We start from the raw sequence: 25,312 nt of genomic DNA, 5'->3' as shown, positions 1-25,312 counted from the left end.
GGTCTTGCTCTGTTGCCCTGCCTGGAGTACAGCGGTGTGATCATAGCTCACTGCAGCCTTGAACTCCTGGGCTCCAGCGATCCTCCTGTCTCAGCCCCCAGAGTAGCTGGGATTACAGGCACGAGTCACCACGCCCAGCTCAAGGCTTTGGGGGCAAAGGGAATAGCATATGTAAAGGTCTTTGTTGTTGTTCTTGTTGTTTTGAGGTGGAGACTGGCTTTGTCACCCAGGCTGTAGTGCAGTGGCACGATCTTGGCTCACTGCAACCTCTGCCTCCCAGGTTCAAGCGATTCTCCTGCCTCAGCCTCCCGAGTAGCTGGGATTACAGCACCTGCCACCACGGCTGGCTAATTTTTTGTATTTTTAATAGAGACAGGGTTGCACCGTGTTGGTCAGTCTGGTCTCGAACTCCTGACCTCGATTGATCCACCCACCTCAGTCTCCCAAAGTGCTGGGATTACAGGCATGAGCCACTGCACCGGGCCAAGGTCTTGAGGTGGAAGAGCACAGCCTGGCAGGAAATAGTGAGCAGCTTGAAGTGGAGCCCAGGGGGAGTCTCCCCAGTCGATGGGGGAGAGACTGAAGGGTGAGAGAAAGGACTAGAAAGGTTTTCAGGGGCCAAATTGGGAATGTCAGGCTGAGGACTGTGTGCTCTGTCCTGAGAGCCCTGGGGAGCCGTGGGGTGGCTTTTGAACAGAGGAGAGTCATGATGTGGGGTCAGCTGGGGCAACTGGTGGCATTTGGTGGATGGGCAGAGAGAGCCAGGAAGGGTCATCCAAGAGGAACAGAGGTCAGCAGTGTGGGAGGGGCGGCTCGAGTAGGGAAGGGGAAGAGGTCCAGGTGTGGGCTCCCTCAGTTTGCTCCTGCTTGCATTGGCCTGGTGGCCTCCAGGTGCAGCCTTCTTCTGGGTTGATGACAACTTAGGAGAGTTTCCTTCCTTCCTTCCTTTCTTTCTCTCTCTCTCTTTCCTTCCTTTCTTCCTTCCTTCCTCCCTCCTTTCCTTTCTTTCTTTCTCTCTCTTTCCTTCTTTCTCTTTCTTTCTTCTCTCTTCTCTCTCTCTCTTTCTCTTTCTTTCTTTATTTTCTTTTTTTTGAGATGGAGTTTCACTCTTGTTGCCCAGGCTGAAGTGCAATGGTTCAATCTCTGCCTCCCGGGTTCAAGAGATTCTCCTGCCTCAGCCTCCCAAGTAGCTGGAGTTACAGGCATGCACCACCACACCTGGCTAATTTTGTATTTTTTTTTTTAGTAGAGACGGGGTTTCTCCATGTTGGTAAGATTGGTCTTGAACTCCTGACCTCAGGTGATCCGCCTGCCTCGGCCTCCCAAAGTGCTGGGATTACAGGCGTGAGTCACCTCGCCTGGCAGAGTTTCAAATGGTGCAGGTGGAAGTTTCAAGGTCCCCCAGATCCTGGAGGCAGTGAGTTATGATCACATCACTGCACTCCAGCCTGGGCAACAGAGCAAGACCCTGTCTCTAAAAAAAATTAAAAAGAGGCCAAGTGCAGTGGCTCATGCCTGTAATTCCAGCACTGTGGGAGGCCAAGGCAGGCAGATCACTTGAGGTCAGGAGTTCCAGACCAGCCTGGCCAACATGGTGAAACCCTATCTCTACAAAAAATACAAAAATAGCCAGGAGTGGTGGCGCACACCTATAATCCCAGCTACTTAGGAGGCTGAGGCAGGAGAATCGCTTGTAGCTGGGAGGTGGAGATTGCAGTGAGCTGAGATCACACCACTGCACTCCAGCCTGGGTGACACAGCAAGACTTGGTCTCAAAAAATAAAAATAAAAAGAGAGAAATGAGGAGATCAGAGTCAGAAGGGGGTGGGGGGAGGTAGTCTGCAGTGCCACCATCTCCAACATTCTCCTCACCTCCTCTCCTGAGTCTCCTTGAGGCTGGCCTCTGCAGTGGGGTTCCAGTCCCAGCTCTCCCCTGAATGCTGTGTGACCCAGGAGGAGACCTGCCCCTCTCTGAGCTACATGCAGTGGCAGGTCTCATGAGCTCTAAATTACAAATATGGATGTGAGATCCACTCATGCCTCCCTGTTCTGCTGTCCTTCTTATCAATATCCACAGCAAAAGCGGTTAATTACTGGGCACCTCTGGTGTGCCAGGCCCTACCAAAAGCAAGATGGGAGGGCAGGAAAATGCTTCTCTGTATTAGTCCATTTTCAGTCTGCTCATAAAGACTTACCTTTATGTCTGGGCAATTTGCAATAGAAGAAAAAGAGACTGGGCAATTTGCAAAAGAAAGAGGTTTAATGGACTTATAGTTCCACGTGGCTGGGGAGGCCTCACAATCATGGTGGAAGGCAAGGAGGAGCAAGTCACATCTTACGTGGATGGCAGCAGGCAAAGAGAGAGAGCTTGTGCAGGGAAACTCCCATTTTTTTGTTTTGTTTTTTGTTTGTTTGTTTTGAGACAGAGTTTTGCTCTTGTTGCCCAGGCTGGAGTGCAATGGCATGATCTCCGCTCACTGCAGCCTCCACCTCCCAGGTTCAAGCGATTCTCCTCCCTCAGCCTCCCGAGTAGCTGGGCTTACAGGCATGCACCACCACACCTGGCTAATTTTTTGTATTTTAAGTCGAGATGGGGTTTGTCCATGTTGGTCAGGCTGTTCTTGAACTCCCGACCTCAGGTGATCCACCCACCTTGGCCTCCCAAAGTGCTGAGATTACAGGCATGAGCCACCATGCCTGGCTGAAATTCCTGTTTTTAAAACCATGAGATCTCATGAGACTCATTCGCTATCAGGAGAACAGAGCAGGACAGACCCACCCCCATAATTCAATCACCTCCCTCTGGGTTCCTTCCACAACATGTGGGAATTGTGGGAGTTACAATTTAAGATGACATTTGGGTGGGGGCACAGCCAAATCATATCATTCTCCAAAGAAGAATCTTTTGCTTTCTTGTTGCTCTGTTTGCAAGGAGCTGAGTCTGGGGTTGAGGTTGCAGAGCCCAGACACTCATGGTTGTGGCTACAGGAGAAGAAAACACCCGAGGAGTCAGCCCAGGTGTTGGGAGGCTTCATGGAAAAGGGCACCCAGGGTTGGGTTTTGAAAGATGAATAGGAGTTTGCCAAGTGGGGTAGGAGTTTGGGGAAAGAGAGCAGAAGAGAAGAAAAAGATGTGCTCGAGTCCTCGAAGTCAAACAGGAGCTGCTACATATTTCTGCTACGTATTTTGTCTTTCATTTACATCCTTAGATCAAAAGCATCCTTTTAAATAGCTGCATAGTATTTCACTAGAATGTATTCAGCCCCATGCACCTGGGTGACAGTGTTACAGTTTCTATTTTATTTATTCATTTTTTATTGCAATTACAAATGACTTAGGGATGAATTTTTATATAAATCTTGTTGACCCAGGGAAGACAGATGCCGTAAGTTGGATAATTACATGCATGAAACCAGTGATCTGGCCCATGATACTCCCAGGCAAGATAGGTTCCTCTGGACCTCCTTTCTCCTTTGAAGAAAACAGGTGTTGGTGATCCCTTCCCTGCAAGCATCCTGGGGCTGATGGAGGGGTTTGAGTTGTTGGGACAACAATTTCTTCTTTATTCAACAAGAATTGCGGGAGCACCAGGCTCTGTTCTAGGCTCTGAGGACACAGCAGTAATCCAAGCATCAAAACTCCCTGCCAGCTGGGTGCAGTGGCTCATGCCTGTCATCCCAGCACTTCGGGAGGCCATGGCGGGTGGATGACCTGAGGTCAGGAGTTCGAGATCAGCCCAGCCAACATGGTGAAACCCCATCTCTACTAAAAATAATTTAAGGCCGGGTGCGGTGGCTCATGCCTGTAATCCTAGCACTTTGGGAGGCCGAGGCGGGTGGATCACGAGGTCAGGAGATTGAGACCATCCTGGCTAACACGGTGAAACCCCGTCTCTACTAAAAATACAAAAAATTAGCCGGGCGTGCTGGCAGGCGCCTGTAGTCCCAGCTACTCGGGAGCTGAGGCAGGAGAATGGTGTGAACCTGGGAGGCGGAGCTTGCAGTGAGCCGAGATCGCGCCACTGCACTGCAGCCTGGGCAACAGAGCGAGACTCCAAAACAAAAAACAAAACAAAAAATAATAATTTAAAAAATTAACCAGGTGTGGTGGCACATGTCTGTAGTCCCAGCTACTTGGGAGGCTGAGGCAGGAGAATCGCTTGAACCCGGGAGGCGGAGATTGCAGTGAGCTGAAATCGCGCCACTGAACCCCAGCCTGGGCAACAGAGTGAGACTCTGTCTCAAACAAAACAAAACAAAACAAACAACCAAAAAAAAACAACAACAAACTCCTTGCCCTGGTGGGGCTGATGTTCTGGGGATGGAGAAGCAGAAAATAAGCCAAAGTCAAGGCTACAAGATGCCAGGCGGTGGGATGAGCAAAGGAAGAAAAACTCATGCATTCACTCTCTTTTTTTAAAAAATGTATTTCGGCCGGATGAGGTGGCTCACACCTGTAATCCCAACACTTTGGGAGGCTGAGGCAGGTGGACCACTTGAAGCCAGGAGTTCAAGACTAGTCTTGCCAACGTCTCTAAAGCAAAGCCCCATCTCTACTAAAAATACAAATAAATAAATAAATAGACAAGCATGGTGACGGGCGCCTGTAATCCCAGCTACTCAGGGGGCTGAGGCAGGAGAACCGCTTGAACCCAAGAGGCGGAGGTTGCAGTGAGACAAGATCACTCCACTGCACTCCAGCCTAGGCGACAGAGTGAGACTTGGTCTCAAAAAAAAAAAAAAAAAAAAGGGAAAGAAAATGTTCTGGAATTAGCTAGTGTGATGGTTGCACGCCTCATGAATATACTGAAACCCACTGAATTGCATAGTTTAAAAGAGCGAATTTTATAGTATGTGATTTATGTCCCGATTTTAAAAATAGGGATGTTAAAAAAAAAAAACCCACAGCTCTTGGCACATCCTAAGCACTGAATACATTGTAGCTATTCTTATTACAAGTGAATACAGCACCCAGAGATGTGAAAGTGACATTCATTAATTTTATTAGGTATTTATTCATTTCATTGAATAATTAGCACCAACTGTAATCCTCATAAAATCCTATGAAGTAGGTACAATTATGCTCCCCATTTTACAGATGGGGAAATCAAGGCTCAGAGAGGGTATATTTCTTTCCTAGGGCCACACAGTATGCAAATTACAATTGCACAAAAGTTGCAGCTTCTTAAAGAGCCCGGTCCTAGAGTCTCTCCCTTAACCACAGTGCTGTGAGACCACTTAATTACTGGGTGATTAGGAATTAATTGTGCACATGTTGGATGGCACAGCGGCTCACACCTGTAATCCCAGCACTTTGGGAGGCCGAGGCGGGCGGATCACCTGAGGTCAGAGTTTGAGACCAGCATGGCAAATATAGCGAAACCCGGTCTCTACTAAAAATACAAAAATTAGCCAGGTGTGGTGGCACACACCTGTAGTCCCAGCTACTCAGGAGGCTGAGGCAGGAGAATTGCTTGAACCTGGGAGGCAGAGGTTGCAGTGAGCCGAGATCGCGCCACTGCACTCCAGCCTGGGCGACAGAGCGAGATATACACATTTTAATTCATGCAATTAAGTCTTGTGCTGTGGCTGGTGCACACTTCGTCCCTCCAACATTAGCAGGCATGTTTGGAATGAATGCAGGTGGTTGTCCTCAACTGGTGACAGAGGCCAGGTGTGGGTGGTGGGAGGGAGTTTGAGCTTTGGCAATGAGGACGAAGAATGAGGAGATGTTGGAGATGTATTCAACAAACTTTTCTTTCTTTCCTTTTTTTTTTTTTTTTTTTTTTGAGACAGAATCTCGCTCTGTCACGGGAGTTGGAGTGCAGTGGTGCGATCTTGGCTCACTGCAGCCCCCACGTTCAGGCGATTCTCCTGCTTCAGCCTCCTGAGTAGCTGGCACTACAGGCGTCCACCACCACACTGGCTAATTTTGTATTTTTAGTAAATACAGGGTTTCTCCATGTCAGCCAGGCTGGTCTTGAACTCCTGACCTCAAGTGATCTGCCCACCTCAGCCTTCCAAAGTGCTGGGATTACAGGCATGAGCCACTGCGCCCGGCCCCTTCTGTATTATTTACGCGAATTCTTTTCTACTAAAATGTATTGGGCGCCTACTGTGTGCCAGACAGTGTTCTAGATATAGGGTGGGGAGGGGGCAAAACACACAGAGCCCCCTCGTTCCGTGGCACTTAACTCTGTAATCCTCACAGCAGCCTCTGGAAGTAGGAGCAGGAAAACCAGGCACAGGAGATCCCCTGCTGTCCTGACCGTATACACCCTGAGAAGGCAGGGACTTTGTTTTCAGACACTGGTATGGTCCTTGAGCACATAGTAGGTACTCAAGGGATGCTTGGACAAATGAATGAATGAATGAATGAATGAATGAATGAATGAACGAAGGGAGAGAGGTGATGTCACCTGCTGGAGCTGGGACCAAGAAGGTCCAGCTCACTTGTGTCCAGAGTTCAGGACTGGGCTGGCTTTGGATGGGATCCCAGACAGGTGTCTCCCCTGCCTGGCAGAGCCTGGGTGGGGTGAGAAGCAGGGAACGTGGGGGCTGAGCCCCGGAAGGCAGGGAGGGAGACCCTGGCATCCAGGCAGTTTCTGATGTTATCGGAGACTCCGGAGCTGATTGGGGACCTCCATTAGTCAGTATCTCCACCCACAGCTCTGTCCTCCTGAGCACTTAGGGACACTGTTGATAACTCCTGGCTGGACTCTGCTGGCCCCTAAGCTTGGAATAACGATACCCATAACAGGCCTGTTATTATTATTATCTCCTTCAACAATAACAACAGCAGCAGCCCCAGCTATTTTTTGAGCTCATACCACATCCTGGGCAATGCACTTCTGCAATGCCTTATCTTGTGCATGGCCTGCATCAGGCTGCAAGGTACCATTGATGATGTGCCCTGCTTTTACTGATACAAGCAAAGAGAAACCAAGAGGCATTAGTCACAGGGCCAGGCAACAGGGGAGCGCCCTCTTAGTCACCACCACCTGTCTAGTCTTTCCATCTTTGTTTTCTATTTTTTTCTTTTTCTTTTTGAGTCAGAGAGAGATGAGTTAGGAATAATTTTATTTTTATTTTTTATTTATTTATTTTTTTTGAAACGGAGTCTTGCTCTGTCGCCCAGGCTGGAGTGCAGTGGCGCGATCTCGGCTCACTGCAATCTCCGTCTCCCAGATTCACGCCATTCTCCTGCCTCAGCCTCCCGAGTGGCTGGGACTATAGGCGCCCGCCGCCACGCCTGGCTAATTTTTTTTGTATTTTTTAGTAGAGACGGGGTTTCATCATGTTAGCCAGGATGGCCTCAATCTCCTGACCTTGTGATCCGCCCGTCTCAGCCTCCCAAAGTGCTGGGATTATAGGCGTGAGCCACAACGCCCGGCTAGGAATAATTTTATAAGGCAAGTTTAAGAGTTTAGATTTTGGCCGGGTGCAGTGGCTCTCACCTGTAATCCCAGCACTTTGGGAGGCCGAGTCGGGTGGATCATGAGGTCAGGAGATCGAGACCATCCTGGCTAACACGGTGAAACCCTGTCTCTACTAAAAATACAAAAAAATTAGCCGGGTGTGGTGGCGGGCACCTGTAGTCCCAGCTACTCAGGAGGCTGAGGCAGGAGAATGACGTGAACTCCGGAGGCGGAGCTTGTAATGAGCCAAGATTGCACCACTGCACTCCAGCCTGGGCGACAGAGAGAGACTCCATCTCAAAAAAAAAACAAAAAAAAAACCCAAAAAAACAGTTTAGATTTTATTTACAGGAGGCATGAACATGTTATTTATTTATTTATTTATTTACTTATTTATTTATTTTGAGATAGAGTCTTGCTTTGTTGCCCAGGCTGGAGTGCAGTGGCGTGATCTCGGCTCACTGCAAGCTCCGCCTCCCGGATTCATGCCATTCTCCTGCCTCAGCCTCCCAAGTAGCTGGGACTACAGGCGTCTGCCACCACACCCAGCTAATTTTTTTTTTTTTTTTTTTTTTTTTGTATTTTTAGTAGAGGCGGTGTTTCATTGTGTTAGCCAGGATGGTCTCGATCTCCTGACCTCATGATCCACCCGCCTCAGCTTTCCAAAGTGCTGGAATTACAGGCATGAGCCACTGTGCCTGGCCTATTTTTTATTTTTTATTTATTTTTGGGGGACAGAGTCTCACTATGTCACCCAGGCTGGAATGCAATCATGTGATCTCAGCTCACTGCAACCTCTGCCTCCCAGGTTCAAGCAATTCTCCTACCTGAGCCTCCTGAGTAGCTGGGATTACAGGCATGTGCCACCATGCCCGGCTAATTTTGTATTTTTAGTAGAGATGGTGTTTCTCCATGTTGGCCAGGCTGGTCTCGAACTCCCGACTTCAGGTGATCGGCTCATCTCGGCCTCCCAAAGTGCTGGGATTACAGGCGTGAGCTGTAATCCACACCCGGCTAATTTTTTTTTTTTTTTTTTTTTTTTTTTTTTAGGACGGGGTTTCACCGTGTTAGCCTGGATGGTCTCGATCTCCTGACCTGGTGATCCGCCCACCTCAGCCTCCCAAAGTGCTGGGATTACAGGCGTGAGCCACCGCGCCCGGCCTGAACATGTTTTAAATGGAGATTTTTAGAGGCTGAGGTGAGTGGATCCGCTTTGTTCAGGAGTTCGAGACCAGCCTGGGCAATATGGTGAAACCCGGCCTCTACTAAAAATACAAAAATTAGCCAGACATGGTGGTGAGTGCCTGTAATCTCTGCTATTCGGGAGGCTGAGGCAAGAGAATCGCTTGAACCTGGGAGGTGGAGGTTGCAGTGAGCTGAGATTGCCCCACTGGATTCCAGCCTGGGTGATAGAGCAAGACTCTATCTCAAAAACAAAAAAACACAAAAACAAAACAAACAAAAAATAAAATAATCACCAAAAAAAAAGTTGGAGAGAGATGAATTATGGAAGGAATTTATAAGCCAAGTTTAAGAGTTTAGACTTTATTTATGGAAGGCCCAGACGTGTTTTAATGGATGCTTTTGAATCTGGGAGACTGGTTGGGTCAGTATCTTCAGGCACGCGTTGATATTCAAGGGCTGGTGTTTGACTGGAGGCAGAGGGAACATGGTGTTTGTTTGGGAGTATGTGTGCATCAGCACAAATGGAGGTAACTGAACTAGGGTCACGGGCTGAGAAGAGGCGCATGGAGGCGTTGCCATGGCCCCTGTCCCATCTGTCCTTGGACCACTGAAGAGAAGGGCTTGCAGTCCAGAACTGTAGTCGTAATCTATTTACTGACATTGTCCATTTCATATCAATCGCTTGTTTTTCTTTCCACACCTGTCTTAGTTCAGTTTGTGTTGCTATAAAGGAATAACTGGGGCTGGGCGCAGTGGCTCATGCCTGTAATCCCAGCACTTTGGGAGGCCAAGGTGGGTAGATCACTTGAGGTCAGGAGTTTGAAAACAGCCTGGCCAACATGGTGAAACCCCGTCTCTACTAAAAATACAAAAGTTAGCCAGGCATGGTGGCAGGCGCCTGTAATCCCAGCTACTCGGGAGGCTGAGGCAGGAGAATCGCTTGAACCCAGGATGTGGAGGTTGCAGTGAACCGAGATTGCACCATTGCACTCCAGCCTGGATGACAGAGTGAGACTCCGTCTCAAAAAAAAAAAAAAAGATGGGGAGGGAAAGAGACTTGTTTCTGAGCTCATGTGACAGTTTCATGTTTTTCTTTTATTCGTATAAATTGAAGAAGTACAAGTGCAGTTTTGTTACATGTATGCATTGTGTGGGGGTGAAGTCTGACCTCTTTTTTTTTTTTTTTTTTTGAGATGGAGTCTCGCTCTGTCGCCCAGGCTGGAGTGCAGTGGTGCGATCTCGGCTCATTGCAACCTCCGCCTCCTGGATTCAAGTGATTCTCCTGTCTCAGCCTCTGGAGTAGCTGGGATTATAGGCATGCACCACCACACTCGGCTAGTTTTTTGTATCTTTAGTAGAGGCGAGGTTTCACCGTGTTGGCCAGGCTGGTCTCAAACTCCTGGCCTCATGATCCACCCACCTCCACCTCCCAAAGTGCTGGGATTACAGGTGCGAGCCACCGCACCCGGGCTGATATTTAATTTTCTGTTTCTGAGTTGTTTCACTTAAGATCATGTCCTCCAGTTCCATCCATGTTGCCGCAAAGGCATTTCATTCTTTGTGTGTGTGTGTGTGTGTGTGTGTGAGAGAGAGAGAGACAGGGTTTCACTCTGCCACCCAGGTTGGAGTGAAGTGGCACAATCACAGCTCCTGCAGCCTCCAACTCCTGTGCTCAAGCAATCTTTCCTCCTCAGCTTCTTGAGTAGTTAAGACTACAGGCACATGCCACTATGTTTGGCTAATTTTTTTAATTTATTTTTTATGGAGGTGGGGTCTCACTATGTTGCCCAGGCTGGTTGCGAACTCTTGGCCTCAGGCAATTCTCCTGCCTCTGCCTCCCAAATTGCTGGAATCACAGGCATGAACCATCACACCTGGACTATTTCATTCTTTTTCCTTTTTTCTTCTTTTGAGACAGAGTCTTGTTCTCTCACCCAGGCTGGGGTGCAGTGCAACAATCTCAGCTCACTGCAAGCCTTGTCTCCTGGATTCAAGTGGTTCTCCTGCCTCAGCCTCCTGAGTAGCTGGAGTCACAGGCACACACCACTGTGCCCGGCTAATTTTTGTGTTTTTTGTAGAGATGGGGTTTCACCATGTTAGCCAGGCTGGTCTTGAATTCCTGACTTCACGTGATTTGCCTGTCTCAACCTCCCCAAGTGCTGAGATTACAGGTGTGAGCCACCACACCTGGGCTCATTCTTTTTTTAATGGCTAAATAGTATTCCAGGCCAGGTGTGGTGGCTCATGCCTGTAATCCCAGCACTTTGGGAGGCCTAGGCGGGTGAATCGCTTGAGTCCCAGAGTTAGAGACCAGCCTGGGCCACATGGCCAAATCCCATCTGTACAAAAAATACAAAAATTAGGCTGGGCGCGGTGGCTCACGCCTGTAATCCCAGCACTTTGGGAAGCCGAGGAGGGTGGATCATAAGGTCAGGAGGTCAAGACCATCCTGACTAACACGGTGAAACCCCGCCTCTACTAAAAATACAAAAATTAGCCGGGCGTGGCAGCGTGCACCTGTAGTCCCAGCTGCTGGGGAGGCCGAGTCAGGAGAATGGCGTGAACCCGGGAGGTGGAGCTTGCAGTGAGCTGAGATGGCACCACTGCACTCCAGCCTGGGCGACAGAGCGAGACTCCGTCTCAAAAGACAAAACAAAATAAAACAAAAATTAGCTGGGCATGGTGGTGCATGCTTGTAGTCCCAGCTACTTGGGGGGCTGAGGTGGGAGGATTACTTGAACTTGGGATGTCGAAGCTGCAGTGACCCATGATCGTGTCACTGCATTCCAGCCTCGGCAACGGAGAGAGACCCTGTCTGAATAAATAAATAAATAAATAAATAAATAAATAAATAAATAAGGCCAGGCGCGGTGGCTCACGCCTGTAATCCCAGCACTTTGGGAGGCCAAGGTGGGTGGATCATGAGGTCAGGAGATTGAGACCACGGTGAAACCCCGTCTCTAGTAAAACTATAAAAAAAATTAGCCGGTCATGGTGGCAGGTGCCTGTAGTCCCAGCTACTCCGGAGGCTGAGGCAGGAGAATGGCGTGAACCCGGGAGGCGGAGCTTGCAGTGAGCTGAGATCGTGCCACTGCACTCCAGCCTGGGTGACAGAGCAAGACTCCATCTCAAAAATAAATAAATAAATAAATAAATAAATAAACAAATAAATAAAATTCCATTGTGTATATATACCACATCTTCTTTATCCAATCATTGGGTTGATTTCATATCTTCACCTGTGTGAACAGTGCTGCAATAAACATATGAATGCAGGTATGTTTTAGTATAATGATTTCATTTCCTTTGGGTAGATACTCAGTAGCGGGATTGCTGGATCAAATGGTAGTCCTAATTTTGGTTCTTTGAGAATTCTGCATACTGTTTTCCATAGAGGTTTTGCCCATCTACATTTCCACCGATATTATATAAGTATTTGTCATATGAGAGACTTGTCGCAGCTCAGACATATCAGAGAGAGACTTTGTGGGGAGTCAAAGTCTGGCCTCAGCACGTCAGGGTCTTGAGCCATTTAATTTTGGGTGCAAATGTTCTTGTGACCTTTTTTTTTTTTTTGAGGTGAAGTCTCAGGCTGTTGCCCAGGCTGGAGTGCGATGATCTCAGCTCACTACCACCTGTGCCTCCTGAGTTCAAGCAATTCTTCCACCTCAGCCTCCCAAGTAGCTGGGATTACAGGCACCCACCACTACACCCAGCTATTTTTTTGTATTTTAGTAGAGATGGGATTTCACCATGTTGCCCAGGCTGGTCTCAAACTCCTGACCTCAAGTGATCTGCCTGCCTCAGCCTCCCAAAGTGCTAGGATTACAGGTGTGAGCCACTGCACCTGGCCAATTTTTGTATTGTTTTACATTATTGTGAAATACATATTCACATATTATTTATATATTCACAATATATATTCACATACTGTTTTGTAGAGTTTCACTATGTTTTTTGGGCTGGCCTTGAACTCCTGACCTCAGGTGATCTACCTGCCTCAGCCTCCCAAAGTGCTGGGATTACAGGTGTGAGCCACCATGCCCGGCCATCACCTGAAGTTTCATTCACTCATGTGTCTGACGACTGTATGGGGAAGGATTGAACCACTGGCCCTCCTCTGGCATCTCTCTCCATCTCAGTGTGGTCTCTACACATGGTTTCTCCAGCATGGTGGCTTCAAGGGTAGCCAGTCTTCTTGTGTGGTGGCCTAGGGTCTGGACGTCTTGTCCTATGAGATAGAGAAAGGTGGAAGCCACAGTTCCTTTTATGACCTAACCTCAGAAGTCACACAGTATCATTTCTGCTTCATGCTGTTTGTTAAAAAGGTACTGCATCATCTTTCCTTGTCTTCAAGGGCAAGGTCAACTCATGACGTCCATGGCCACATTTCAGCCCACAGGAAGAGGAAAGAGGGCAAGCTTTCCTTAAGTGGTTTTTGAAAGGACTGACCTGGAAGTAGTAGATGTCATTTACATTCTTATCTCATTGGCCAGAGCAGGTCACAAGGCCACAGTGAGCTGCAGTGAAGGCTGGGAAATGTAGTCTTTCATTGGGTAAGCTGTGTGCCCAGTTCAAACTTGGGAGATACTATTTTTACAGGAAAAGGGGCTAGGTGCAGTGGTTCATACCTGTAATCTCAACACTTTAGGCTGTGGTGGGAGGATCACTTGAGGCTGGGAGCTTGCAACAAGCCTGGGTGACATAGTGAGACCCCGTCTCTACAAAAAATAAAAGAAAATTAGCCAGGTGGGGTGGTGGGCACCTGTAGTCCCAGGTGCTTGGGAGGCTGAGGCAGGAGGATCCTCTGAGCTCAGTTGATTGAGGCTGCAATGAGCCATGATCACACCAATGCACTCCAGCCTGGCAGCAGAGAGCAAGATCCTGACTGTAAAATAAATAAATAGAAAAAGTAAAAGAGAAGGAGAATATATATGGAAGTTTAGTGGATAGTCTTTGCCACACTCACTGAATGAATGAATGAACCAATAATGGATTGAGAAATTGATCTATGGATGACCAGCTGATGGTCAAGATCAGCTGAAAAGTGGCTAGGTGCGGTGGCTCACACCTGTAATCCCACCACTTTGGGGAGGCCAAGGTGGGTGGATCACCTGAGGTCAGGAGTTCAAGAGCAGCCTGGCCAACATAGTGAAACCCTGTCTCTACCAAAAATATAAAAAATTAGCTGGGCGTGGTGGCACATGCCTTTAGTCCCAGCTACTCAGGAGTCTGAGACAGGAGAATCGCTTGAACCTGGGAGGTGGAGGTTGCAGTGAGCTGAGATGGTACCACTGCACTCCAGCCTGAGTGACAGAGCAAGACTCCAAGACTCCATCTAAAAAAAAAAAAAAAAAAAAAAGTGTCAGGTGAAAGGTTGACAGGTGAGTGATTGACAAATCCTGGGTTGATGAATTGCCTGAAATGCAGCAGGTAACCGACTGGCTGGTGACTGAGTGTCTGGACAGAGGGCAGCCTCCTCCGTCTCCCCTATCTGACAAGCTCCTCCCTATGGCTCTCTCTGCTCCAGTTCTCCAATATCCCCTTCTTCATCTTCGGGCCACTGATGATGCTCCTGATGCACCCCTATGCCCAGAAGCGCTCCCGCTGCATCTACATTGTCTGGGTCCTCTTCATGATCATAGGTAGGGAGGTGTGGTTCAGGTCTGTGACAGTCGGGAGGCAGTGGGGGTTTAGGAGGTGGCGGCCCCCACTGACCACCTGCCCTTGCCACTGCAGGCCTGTTCTCCATGTATTTCCACATGACGCTCAGCTTCCTGGGCCAGCTGCTAGACGAGATCGCCATCCTGTGGCTCCTGGGCAGTGTCTATAGCATATGGATGCCCCGCTGCTATTTCCCCTCCTTCCTGGGGGGGAACAGGTGGGTCAGGGGCTGGCCGTCTGGACAGGGTGGGGTCTGAGTCTTCAGTTGACTCTACCTGAGTTCACCTGAGTCCCCTGGGTCCCCACCCTTGACCCCTTTTGGGGCCCTTGGAATTCCTCCCCAGACCACTTCGGGTTCTCTCCTGACCCTGCCTGACTCACTTGGGCTTCTGGAGACCCCACCCCTGAGCTTACCTGGTTTCTTGGAATCCCTCCCTTGATCCTACTTTGATAACCTGGGACTTCCTCCAGAATCTGTTGTAGCCAACAGGAGTTCCAGGACCTCATGTCTACACTTACCTGGGCCCGAGGAACTCCTCCCTGAGTCTCTCACCTGGCGTTCCTGGCATCTTTCATCTGATCTTGTTAGACTCCCCTGGGTCCCTCTCTTGATCTAATTGATCCCCACTCCCACCCTTGACCCCTGTGAAATAATCTCCTTCTCCTTCTTCTCCTCCTCTTCCTCCTCCTTCCCCTTCTCCTTCTCCTTCTCCTTCTTCTCCTCCTCCTCCTCCTTCCCCTTCTCCTTCTCCTTCTCCTTCTCCTTCTTCTCCTCCTCCTCCTCCCTCCCCTTCTCCTTCTCCTTCTTCTCCTCCTCCTCCCCCTTCTCCTTCTCCTTCTCCTTCTTCTCCTCCTCCTCCTCCTCCTTCTCCTTCTTCTTCTCCTCCTCCTCCTCCTTCTCTTTCTTCTTCTTCTCTGCCTCCTCCTCCTCCTTTTTCTTCCTCCTCCTCCTCCTCCTCCTTCTCCTTCTCCTTCTTCTCCTCCTCCTCCTCCTCCTCATTCTCCTTCTCCTTCTTCTTCTTCTCTGCCTCCTCCTCCTCCTTCTTTTTCTTCCTCCTCCTCCTCCTCCTTCTTCTTCCTTTTTGAGACAGAGTCTCGCTCTGTCACCCACGCTGGAGTGCAGTGGTGTGATCTCGGCTCACGGCAGCCTCTGCCTTCAGGGTTCAAGCGATCATCCTGCCTCAGCCTCCCAAGTAGCTGGGATTAGAGGCACCTGCCACCACACCCAGCTAATTTTTGTACTTTTAGTAAAGACGGTTTCACCATGTTGGCCAGGCTGGTCTCGAACTCCAGATCTCAAGTGATCCACCTGCCTTGGCCTCCCAAAGTGCTGGGATTACAGGCATGTGAAATTCTCTTCTAACCCAGTTTAACCCACCTGAGTTCTCCAGGACCCCCCAGCCCACCCTATCATCCTCTGGGACCCCTGTCATCTTTCCTTAATCCCTACCGGGTCCTGGAGAGCCACTGTCTGACATCTCTTAAATTCACCTGGACCCAGGATCCCTCCTCTCAGCCCAGCTGGGCTCCCCTGAACTCCTTGCCTGACCTCACCTGGGCCCTGGAAACCATCACGCTCTCCCAGGCCCCTTGGGACCCTCTTCTCATCCTACTCAGTCCTCCCTGGGATCCCCCTTTAAATGCTGCCTGGGCTCACCTGGGCTCCCTGAGACTTTCTGCTGAGTCCACCTGGGAGCCTCAGGACCTTCTTCTTCTCCTCCTTCTTCTTCTTCTTTTTTTTTTTTAGATGAAGTCTCGCTGTATCCCCCAGGCTGGAGTGCAGTGGCACAATCTTAGCTCGCTGCAACCTCCAATTCCCAGGCTCAAGCGATCCCTGCTTCAGCCTCTTTAGTAGCTGAGATTACAGGCACATGCCACCACATCCAGCTAATTTTTTGTATTTTTGGTAGAGACAGGGTTTTGCCACGTTGCCCAGGCTGGTCTCGAACTCCTGAGCTCAAGCGATCCTCCCACCTCAGCCTCCCAAAGTGCTGAGATTACAGTCACGAGCACCATGCCTAGCTAGGACCCTTTTTCTTATTGTCGTTTTTGAGACAGAATCTCCCTCTGTCACCCAGGCTGGAGTGCCGTGGTGTGATCTTGGCCCACTGAAACCTCTGCCTCCTGGATTCAAGCAATTCTCGTGCCTCAGCCTCCTGAGTAGCTGGGATTACAGGCATCTGCCACCACACCCGGCTAAATTTTGTATTTTTAGCAGAAATAGGGTTTCACCAGGGCCGGGCGCAGTGGCTCATGCCAGTAATCCTAGCACTTTGGGAAGCCGAGGTGGGCGGATCATGAGGTCAGGAGATTGAGACCATCTTGGCTAACATGGTGAAACCCCGTCTTTAGTAAAAATATAAAAAATGAGCCGGGCATGGTGGCGGGCGCCTGTAGTCCCAGCTACTCGGGAGGCTGAGGCAGGAGAATGGCGTGAACCCGGGAGGTGGAGCTTGCAGTGAGCCGAGATCGCGCCACTGCACTCCAGCCTGGGTGACAGAGCAAGACTCCACCTCAAAAAAAAGAAATGGGGTTTCACCATGTTGGCCAGGCTGGTCTCGAACTCCTGACCTCAGGTGATCCGCCCACCTCAGCCTCCCAAAGTGCTGGGATTACAGACATGAGCCACTGTGCCCTGCCTGGCTAGGACCCTTTTCTGAGCCTATCTGGGCTCCCCGGAATCCTGTCCTTTCCTCACCCACCTGGGCCACGAGATCTCCAAGTGACCTTGCCTACAATCCCAGGACCTCCCTTCCTGCCTACAGCTGAGGCCCTTCCTCCCCAGGTCCCAGTTCATCCGCCTGGTCTTCATCACCACTGTGGTCAGCACCCTCCTGTCCTTCCTGCGGCCCACAGTCAACGCCTACGCCCTCAACAGCATTGCCCTGCACATTCTCTACCTCGTGCGCCAGGAGTACAGGAAGTGAGTGAAGGCTGCAGGTGCCCGGGCAGGAGGCTCCCATCCCCCTCCTAGCACCCCTGACTCCAGGCTCACGGAGGGGACATCCCTTCTCCAAGATCACCCACTAACAAGTGGCCCTGCCAGGATTTGAACCTGACTGACTGCAGAGCTTGTCTTTTTTTTTCTTGAGACAGAGCCTTGCTCTGTCACCCAGGCTGGAGTGCATGGGCGTGATCTTGGCTCACTGCAACCTCTACCTCCCAGGCTCAAGCAATCCTCCCACTCCAGCCTCCCAAGTAGCTGGGACTAGAGGCGTATGCCATCACACCAGGATAATTTTTGTACTTTTCTTTGTAGAAACAGGGTTTCGTCATGTTGCCCAATCTGGTCTTGAACTCCTGGGCTCAAGCGATCCGCCCACCTCAGCCTCCCAAAGTGCTGGGATTCCAGGTGTGAGCCACTGCATCCACCCTACATTATCTTTATTTATTTTTATTTATTTATTTATTTATTTATTTTTGAGACAGAGTCTCACTCTGTCTTCCAGGCTGGAGTGCAGTGGTGTAATCTCAGCTCACTGCAAACTCCACCTCCCGGGTTCAAGCGATTCTCCTGCCTCAGCCTCCCGAGCAGCTGGGATTACAGGTGTATGCCACCATGCTCAGCTAATTTTTGTATTTTTAGTAGAGACGGAGTTTCACCATGTTGGCCAGGCTGGTCTCAAACTCCTGACCTCAGGTGATCCGCCCACCTCGGCTTCCCAAAGTGTTGAGATTACAGGCATGAGCCACTGTGCCCAGCAGAGCTTGTCCTTTTTATGATGAAATCCAGAAACAGACATGCAAGCAGAGAAAATAGCCCCACAAACCTCCCCACGCCCACTAACCAGCCACAACAACCACCCACATTTTGTCACTCTGTTACATATTTCTCCCAGATTTCATACAATTTCACCCCTAATTTTTTTAATAATTTAACTCCCCTGATTACAAAAAATGTATTATTCTTGCTGGGCATGATGGCTCATGCCTGTAATCCCAGCACTTTGGGAGGTTGAGGCACACATACCTCTACCCCAAAACATACAAGCACCAAAGGGCTTGTTGGTTAAGAATAAATATTATGTAGTCAGAAAAACTTGGTTTAGATCCCAGCTCTGCCATTTACCAGCTGTGTAACCATAGGGTGGGGTGGGGCATAGTGCAATCCCTGTGCCTCAGTTTACTCCTCTACAAAGTCCTTGTGAGGACTGAGTTAATATCTTTTTTTTTTTTTTTTGAGACGGAGTCTTACTCTTGTTGCCCAGGCTGAAGTGCAATGGCACGATCCCGGCTCACTGCAATCTCCACCTCCTGGGTTCAAGCGACTCTTCTGCCTCAGCCTCCTGAGTAGCTGAAATTACAGATGCACGCCACCACGCCCGGCTAATTTTTGTATTTTTAGTAGAGACAGAGTTTCGCCATGTTGGCCAGGCTGGTCTCAAACTCCTAACCTCGGGTGATCTGCCCGCCTCGGCCTCCCAAAGTGCTGGGATTACAGGCTTGAGCCACCACACCGGCCGACTGAGTTAATATTCGAAGGTGTTTTATTTATTATTGTTACTTATTTATTTTTATTTTTTATTTTATTTATTTATTTATTTATTTAAGATGGCGTCTCGCTCTGTCACCCAGGCTGGAGTGCAGTGGTACAATCCCAGCTCATTGCAACCTCCGCCTCTTGGGTTCAAGTGATTCTCCTGGCTCAGCCTCCCAAGTAGCTGGGATTACAGGCGGCCACCACCACGGCCGGCTAATTTTTTTTTGTATTTTTAGTAGAGTCAGTGTTTCACCGTGTTGGCCATGCTGGTCTCAAACTTCTGGCCTGAAGTGATTCACCTGCCTCGGCCTCCCAAACTGCTGGGATTACAGGTGTGAGCCATCACGCCTGGCCTATTATTGTTTTTTAAGACAGGGTCTTACACTGTCACCCAGGCTGGAGTGCAATGGCACAATTACGGCTCACTGCAGCCTTGCACTCCTGGGCTCAAGTGATCCTCTTGCCTCAGCCTCCCGAGTAACCAGAACTGCAGGCATGCGCCATCATGCCTGGCTAATTTTAACATTTTTTTTTTTTTTTAGTAAAGATGGGGTCTTGCTATTTTGCCCAGGCTGGTCTTAACCTCCAGGGTTCAAGCGATCCTCCCAACCTCAGCCTCCCAAAGTGCTGAGATTACAGGCATGAGCTACTGTGCCTGGCTTGAAGGACGTTTGAAACTGTACCTGTTGTGCTGGAAATGCTCAGTGTTAGTTCTAAGCACGAGATTGGGCCGCCTCTGCTTGCACCCTCAATTCCTGCTCTTTCCCTTCTCCCAGCCTCTGAGCCTCATCACTGTGAAAGGAGGAATTTCCCATCAGCCCCCTCAGGTGCTGCTCTCTGAGCCAGCCCCTGGTCCCCCTCTCCCCTCTCTAGGACCAGCAATAAGGAGCTTCGGCACCTGATTGAGGTCTCCGTGGTTTTATGGGCTGTTGCTCTGACCAGCTGGATCAGTGACCGTCTGCTTTGCAGCTTCTGGCAGAGGATTCATTTCTTCTATCTGCACAGCATCTGGTAAGTACATGCTCTGAGGCTGTGGGGGGCCCAGAGTCAGAGAATCTTAGATGCCAGAGCTCGGAGTAGGAGCCTGGGGGCTGGGGGTGGAGAAGCAGAGAGACGAGAGCCAGATACTGGGACCTGGTGGTAGGGGAAGGCTGCAGTCAGGGGGCCAGACCCAGAAGGCTCCCTCGGATAGTCAAGATCCATGAGAAATAAAAAGAGGGCCGGCGTGAGGCTATGGGTATCTTGTGCCCTCCCCACCTTTGCTCTGCATTCCACAGGCATGTGCTCATCAGCATCACCTTCCCTTATGGCATGGTCACCATGGCCTTGGTAGATGCCAACTATGAGATGCCAGGTGAAACCCTCAAAGTCCGCTACTGGCCTCGGGACAGTTGGCCCGTGGGGCTGCCCTATGTGGAAATCCAGGGTGATGACAAGGACTGCTGAGACCTGCCAGCCTCTTGACTATCCAACCACCCAACGACTTGCCTGTGTCTTGAGAAGAGAGCCCTGGTCAGGACTTGCACCTGAGGGACACTTGTGGTTCCTTCCTCCGTTTCCCCTTCCGTGTCCTCCTTGTCCTGCGCTGCCCTGCCTTGAGGCAGATGATGGACTTTGTGACATCTCTGAGCAGCAGCCTGGTGACTGTGGGGGGCTGTCTCGTGCATCTCCCCTCCATGACCCCCCCATCCTCTTTCATTTCCTCCTCTGTGTCCACAGCCTCCCAGTGACCATTGTCACATGAGCTGGTGGGACTGAGTCACCAGGTACTGGGGTGACTGAAAGATGTGGCACCTAAATATTAGCTTCTAGGCTGGGCACAGTGGCTCATGCCTATAATCCCAGCACTTTGGGAGGCCGAGGTGGGTGGATCACCTGAGGTCAGAAGTTCAAGACTAGCCTGGCCAACATGGCAAAACCCCGCCTCTACTAAAAATACAAAAATTAGCTGTGCGTGGTGGTGCACGCCTGTAATCTCAGCTACTTGGGAGGCTGAGGCAGGAGAATTGCTTGAACCCGGGAGGTGGAGGTTGCAGTGAGCTGAGATCATGCCATTGCAGTCCAGCCTGGGCGACAAGAGAGAGACTCCATCTCAAAAAATAATAAATAAATAAATAAATATTAGCTTCTAAATATTGGTGATCACTACCAGACTCCCTCATCTGTCTTTGGCCATGGCAATGTCCCTGGTTCTTGGGGGACACCCCAGAGAATGAACATGACTTCCAGGCACCTCATTCTACATCCACATGTGCAAGTGGAGATGTTACACGCAGACCCACTCACCTCCTCCCATGGACTTGTGAGGTCCTCAGGTTCACAGCTGAGGACAGCAGAGTCCCAGACTGGGCCATCTGGGTGCTTTGGGGACATGTGGACATGAGAGAGGAGCGAGGGTGGCCAGGATAGTCTCTAAAGCAGTGGTGGAGTGGTGGGGAAGGGTGGTTTTCATGGTGGTTAAGAGCACGGGGCTTGGGGTCAGGCAGACCTAAATTAGAATTCCTGCTCCACCATTTTCTAGTTGTACAATCTTGGGGAAGTGATTTTTCTTGCCTCAGAAGCTCAAGGACATTGTCTGTGAAACAGAAATAATATTCCTTGTCTTGTGGGGGTTTTTGTGTGGTTAAAACAAATGAATGTGTGTGAAGTTCTTAGCATAGAGTTTGACAAACATCCAGCCACCCACTCATCTTTTAATTCATCTGCCTTATAATTTATTCATCCATTCATTCGTCTACCATTAATTTATTCATTCATCCATCCACCCACCCTTTAATTCATCTACCCATTAATTTATTCCTCTATCCATTCATCATCCACCCATCCTTTGATTCATCCATCCATTAATTTATCCACCTAACCACCCACCTACCCATCCTTTAATTTATCTACCCATTAGTTTATCCATCTACCTATCTTTTAATTCATCCACACATTAATTTCTCCATCCTTCCATCCACCCGTTAATTCACCCATCCAATACTTTATCCATTCATCCACCCACCATTGATTTATCCATCCATCCATCCATTCATCTATTGAACTCTCCATTGAACTATCCATCTATTCATCCTTTAATTTGCCCATCCAGTAATTTATCCAACCATTCTGCTTTTCACCTATTATCTATCCTTTAATCCACCTATTCATTCATTAATGTATCCATCCATCCATTGAATCATCCATCAAACTATCCATTCATCCATCCATCCATTATCAATTATTCATCATCATCCATCATTTATTATCCTTTCATTCATCCACCTATTAAGCCATTTATCCATTAATTTACCCAATTATTTATCCATCATCCATCCATCCATCCATCTGCCCACATTTAGCCATTCATTTGTCCGTTCATTTATCCATCCAAATCATTCAACCATCCTTTCATTCATCTACTTTTCAACTACTCATTCATTCACCCATTCAACACACATACATATATTGGGCTCCTGCTATATATCAGACGCTAGCCTCAGGGGATCCAAGACAACAAAGACATACAATGTCCTTGCCCTAATGAAGGACATAGATATTAAACAAATAAAAAGACACACACACAAAGCACTTCCAGACATTGATGGGCGCTAAAAAAGATAAAATACAATAATATTCTGGAAGATGATGGTTGTGGGAGCAGCACTATCACATGGGTGGTCCAGGGAGTGCACTTTGCAGTTGAGCCCTCAATGACAAGAGGGAACCAATGATACCAAAATCCGGGGCAAGGCCATTCTGGACAGAGGGAATGGCTGTGTGAAACCCCTGGGATGGGAATGAGCTTGCAAGCTGGAGCAACAGCAAAGACTGTTGGCCAGGCTCGGTGTCTCATGCCTGTTATCCCAACATTTTGGGAGGCTGAGGCAGGAGGATCGCTTGAGCCCAGGAGTTCAAGACCATCTTGGGCAACACAGCAAAACCCCCTCTCTATGAAAAATTAAAAAAAAAAAAAGTTAGCTGGGTGTAGTGGCATGAGCCTGTAGCCCCAGCTACTTGGGAGGCTGAAGTGGAGGATGGCTTGAGTCCAGAAAGTGGAGGTTGTGCCACTGCATTCCAGCCTGGACACATAGTAAGACGTTCTTATCTGGGGGCCCTGGATGGGTTTCAGGGTCCACAGACCACTTGACATTGTGTGCAAAAGATGGGTGTTTGGGCATACAATCTAGGTGCCTGGAGTGCATCACTTTAGATAGATGAGAATATTCTCATTTTATAGATGTGGCTCAGAGAGGGCAAGTGACTTGCCTAAGGCCACACATCGTGGACTTGAACCCAGTCTGTCCTTCTCCAAAGCTCTTTGCACTGCAGTGAGACAGTAGTGGGACTGAACTTGGATTCCTGATCATCTGCTTCCGGGTCCTTCTTCCTTTCTTGTTCTAGAAGCCAGAGGTTTTTCACTTGTGGCTCCAGGATGGTTCGTGGTGGTAGAAGAGGTGGGGTTGGGGATGTCTGTAAACTTGTAAAATCATCTGCAAAATGTTGTGTGTCTTGGTGTATTTGGGGGAGAGGAGCTGTGATTCCATGACATCCCCTGAAGAGGTGTTTGACCACCCAAAGAGTTGAGAACCTCAGTTCAAAATCTTCTTGGGGAGGGTGGCTGAGCACAGTGGCTCACGCCTGTAATCCCAGCACCTTGGGAGGCCGAGGTGGGCAGATTGCGAGGTCAGGAGATGGAGACCATCCTGGCTAACGTGGTGAAACCCCATCTCTACTAAAAATATAAAAAATGAGCCAGGCGTGGTGGTGGGCGCCTGTAGTTCCAGCTACTTGGGAGGCTGAGGCAGGGGAATGGCGTGAACCTGGGAGGCAGAGCTTGCAGTGAGCCAAGATCGCGCCACTACACTCCAGCCTGGGTGATACAGTGAGACTCTGTCTCAAAAAAAAAAAAAAAAAAAAAAAAAAATTAGCCAGGCGTGGTGGCGGGTGCCTGTAGTCCCAGCTACTCGGGAGGCTGAGACAGAACTGTTTGAACCCGGGAGGCAGAGGTTGCAGTGAGCCAAGATTGCACCACTGCACTCCAGCCTGGGCAACAGAGTGAGACTCTGTCTCAAAAAAAAAAGAATCAACAAACAAAATCTTCTGAGGGAGGAGGATAGAGAAGTGCCTGCCTCCTCCCCTGACCCCATGGCTGTTCCTCTTGTTTGCCAGCTTATGTGGCCCAAGTGTAAAATCATGTAAAAAAAAATCCCACTCTATCCCCAGTATCTGTCCTCTGGCTCCTGCTGGCCCCTCGTCACAGCCTTCTCTTGGGGCATGAACATAGCTGATGAGCAAGAGGCCTGGGTAACCTCCGCCTCCCGGTTCAAGCGAGTCTTGTGCCTCAGCCTCCTGAGTAGCTGGGATTACAGGCACACGCCACCACGCCTGGCTAATTTTTGTATTTTTAGTAGAGACGGGGTTTCACTGTATTCGCCAGGGTTGTCTCGAACTCCTGATCTCATGGTCCGCCCACCTCGACCTCCCAATCCAGTCTGTAATTCTTTTTTTTTTTTTTTTTTTTGAGACAGAGTCTTGCTCTGTCGCCCAGGCTGGAGTGCAGTGGCGCGATCTCGGCTCACTGCAAGCTCCACATCCTGGGTTCATGCCATTCTCCTGCCTCAGCCTCCCCAGTAGCTGGGATTACAGGCACACGCCACCACGCCTGGCTAATTTTTGTATTTTTAGTAGAGACGGGGTTTCACTGTATTCGCCAGGGTTGTCTCGAACTCCTGATCTCATGGTCCGCCCACCTCGACCTCCCAATCCAGTCTGTAATTCTTTTTTTTTTTTTTTTTTTTTTGAGACAGAGTCTTGCTCTGTCGCCCAGGCTGGAGTGCAGTGGCGCGATCTCGGCTCACTGCAAGCTCCACATCCTGGGTTCATGCCATTCTCCTGCCTCAGCCTCCCCAGTAGCTGGGATTACAGGCACCCGCCACCGCGCCCAACTAATTTTTTGTATTTTTAGTAGAGACAGGGTTTCACCGTGTTAGCCAGGATGGTCTCGATCTCCTGACCTAGTGATCCACCCACCTCGGCCTCCCAAAGTGCTGGGATTACAGGCATGAGCCACTGTGCCTGGCCTCCAGTCTATAATTCTAACAGGCTACATGACCCTTGCACATCTTAGTCTCCAGCAGGGAAGGTCTCTTGGTGACAAAGGACAAAATATTCAACTCCAACTGCCTGAAATCACAAACGGACAATCAGCATATATACTTTTTTTTTTTGAGACAGGATCTCTGTTGCCTAGACTGGAGTGCAGTGGTGCGATCTCAGCTCACTGCAACCCCCACCTCCTGGGTTCAAGCGATTCTCGTGCCTCAGCCCCCCAAGCAGCTGGGATGACAGGCACCTACCACCATACCCGGGTAATTTTTGTATTTTTAGTAGAGACTGGGTTTTACCATGTTGGCCAGGCTGGTCTTGAACTCCTGACCTCAGGGGATCCACTTAATCAGGAAGGTCTGTTGGTGAAAAAGGACAAAATATTCAACCCCAACTGACTGAAATCACAAATGGACAATCAGCAATATGTACTTTTGTTTGTTTATTTGAGACAGAGTCTTGCTCTGTCACCCAGGCTG

At 49.3% G+C, this 25,312-nt stretch overlaps 1 protein-coding gene across 2 annotated transcripts in view; it reads left to right on the top strand.

Moving 5' to 3' along the window:
* Positions 1-20,876, top strand: part of ACER1 (alkaline ceramidase 1) — a 28,688-nt gene extending 7,812 nt beyond the window's left edge. Inside the window, exons 1-6 of one of the 2 annotated variants that reach the window (XM_054541321.1) lie at positions 12,951-13,158; positions 14,133-14,247; positions 14,342-14,483; positions 17,052-17,189; positions 19,620-19,757; positions 20,024-20,876. In XM_054541321.1, the coding sequence (XP_054397296.1) occupies positions 14,169-14,247; positions 14,342-14,483; positions 17,052-17,189; positions 19,620-19,757; positions 20,024-20,192 (666 nt within the window). In that variant the 5' untranslated portion in view covers positions 12,951-13,158; positions 14,133-14,168 and the 3' untranslated portion in view covers positions 20,193-20,876. Of the gene's footprint in view, positions 1-12,950; positions 13,159-14,132; positions 14,248-14,341; positions 14,484-17,051; positions 17,190-19,619; positions 19,758-20,023 lie in introns of those variants that run through there. The other variant, XM_024237681.3, reaches the window with a different exon arrangement.
* Positions 20,877-25,312: the final 4,436 nt, after the last annotated feature.

Source organism: Pongo abelii, chromosome 20 (genome assembly GCF_028885655.2).
Source record: "Pongo abelii isolate AG06213 chromosome 20, NHGRI_mPonAbe1-v2.0_pri, whole genome shotgun sequence".
Lineage (NCBI taxonomy): Eukaryota > Metazoa > Chordata > Mammalia > Primates > Hominidae > Pongo > Pongo abelii.
The sequence above is the reverse complement of the archived record's forward strand: the minus strand, read 5'-3'. Positions and strand labels throughout refer to the sequence as shown.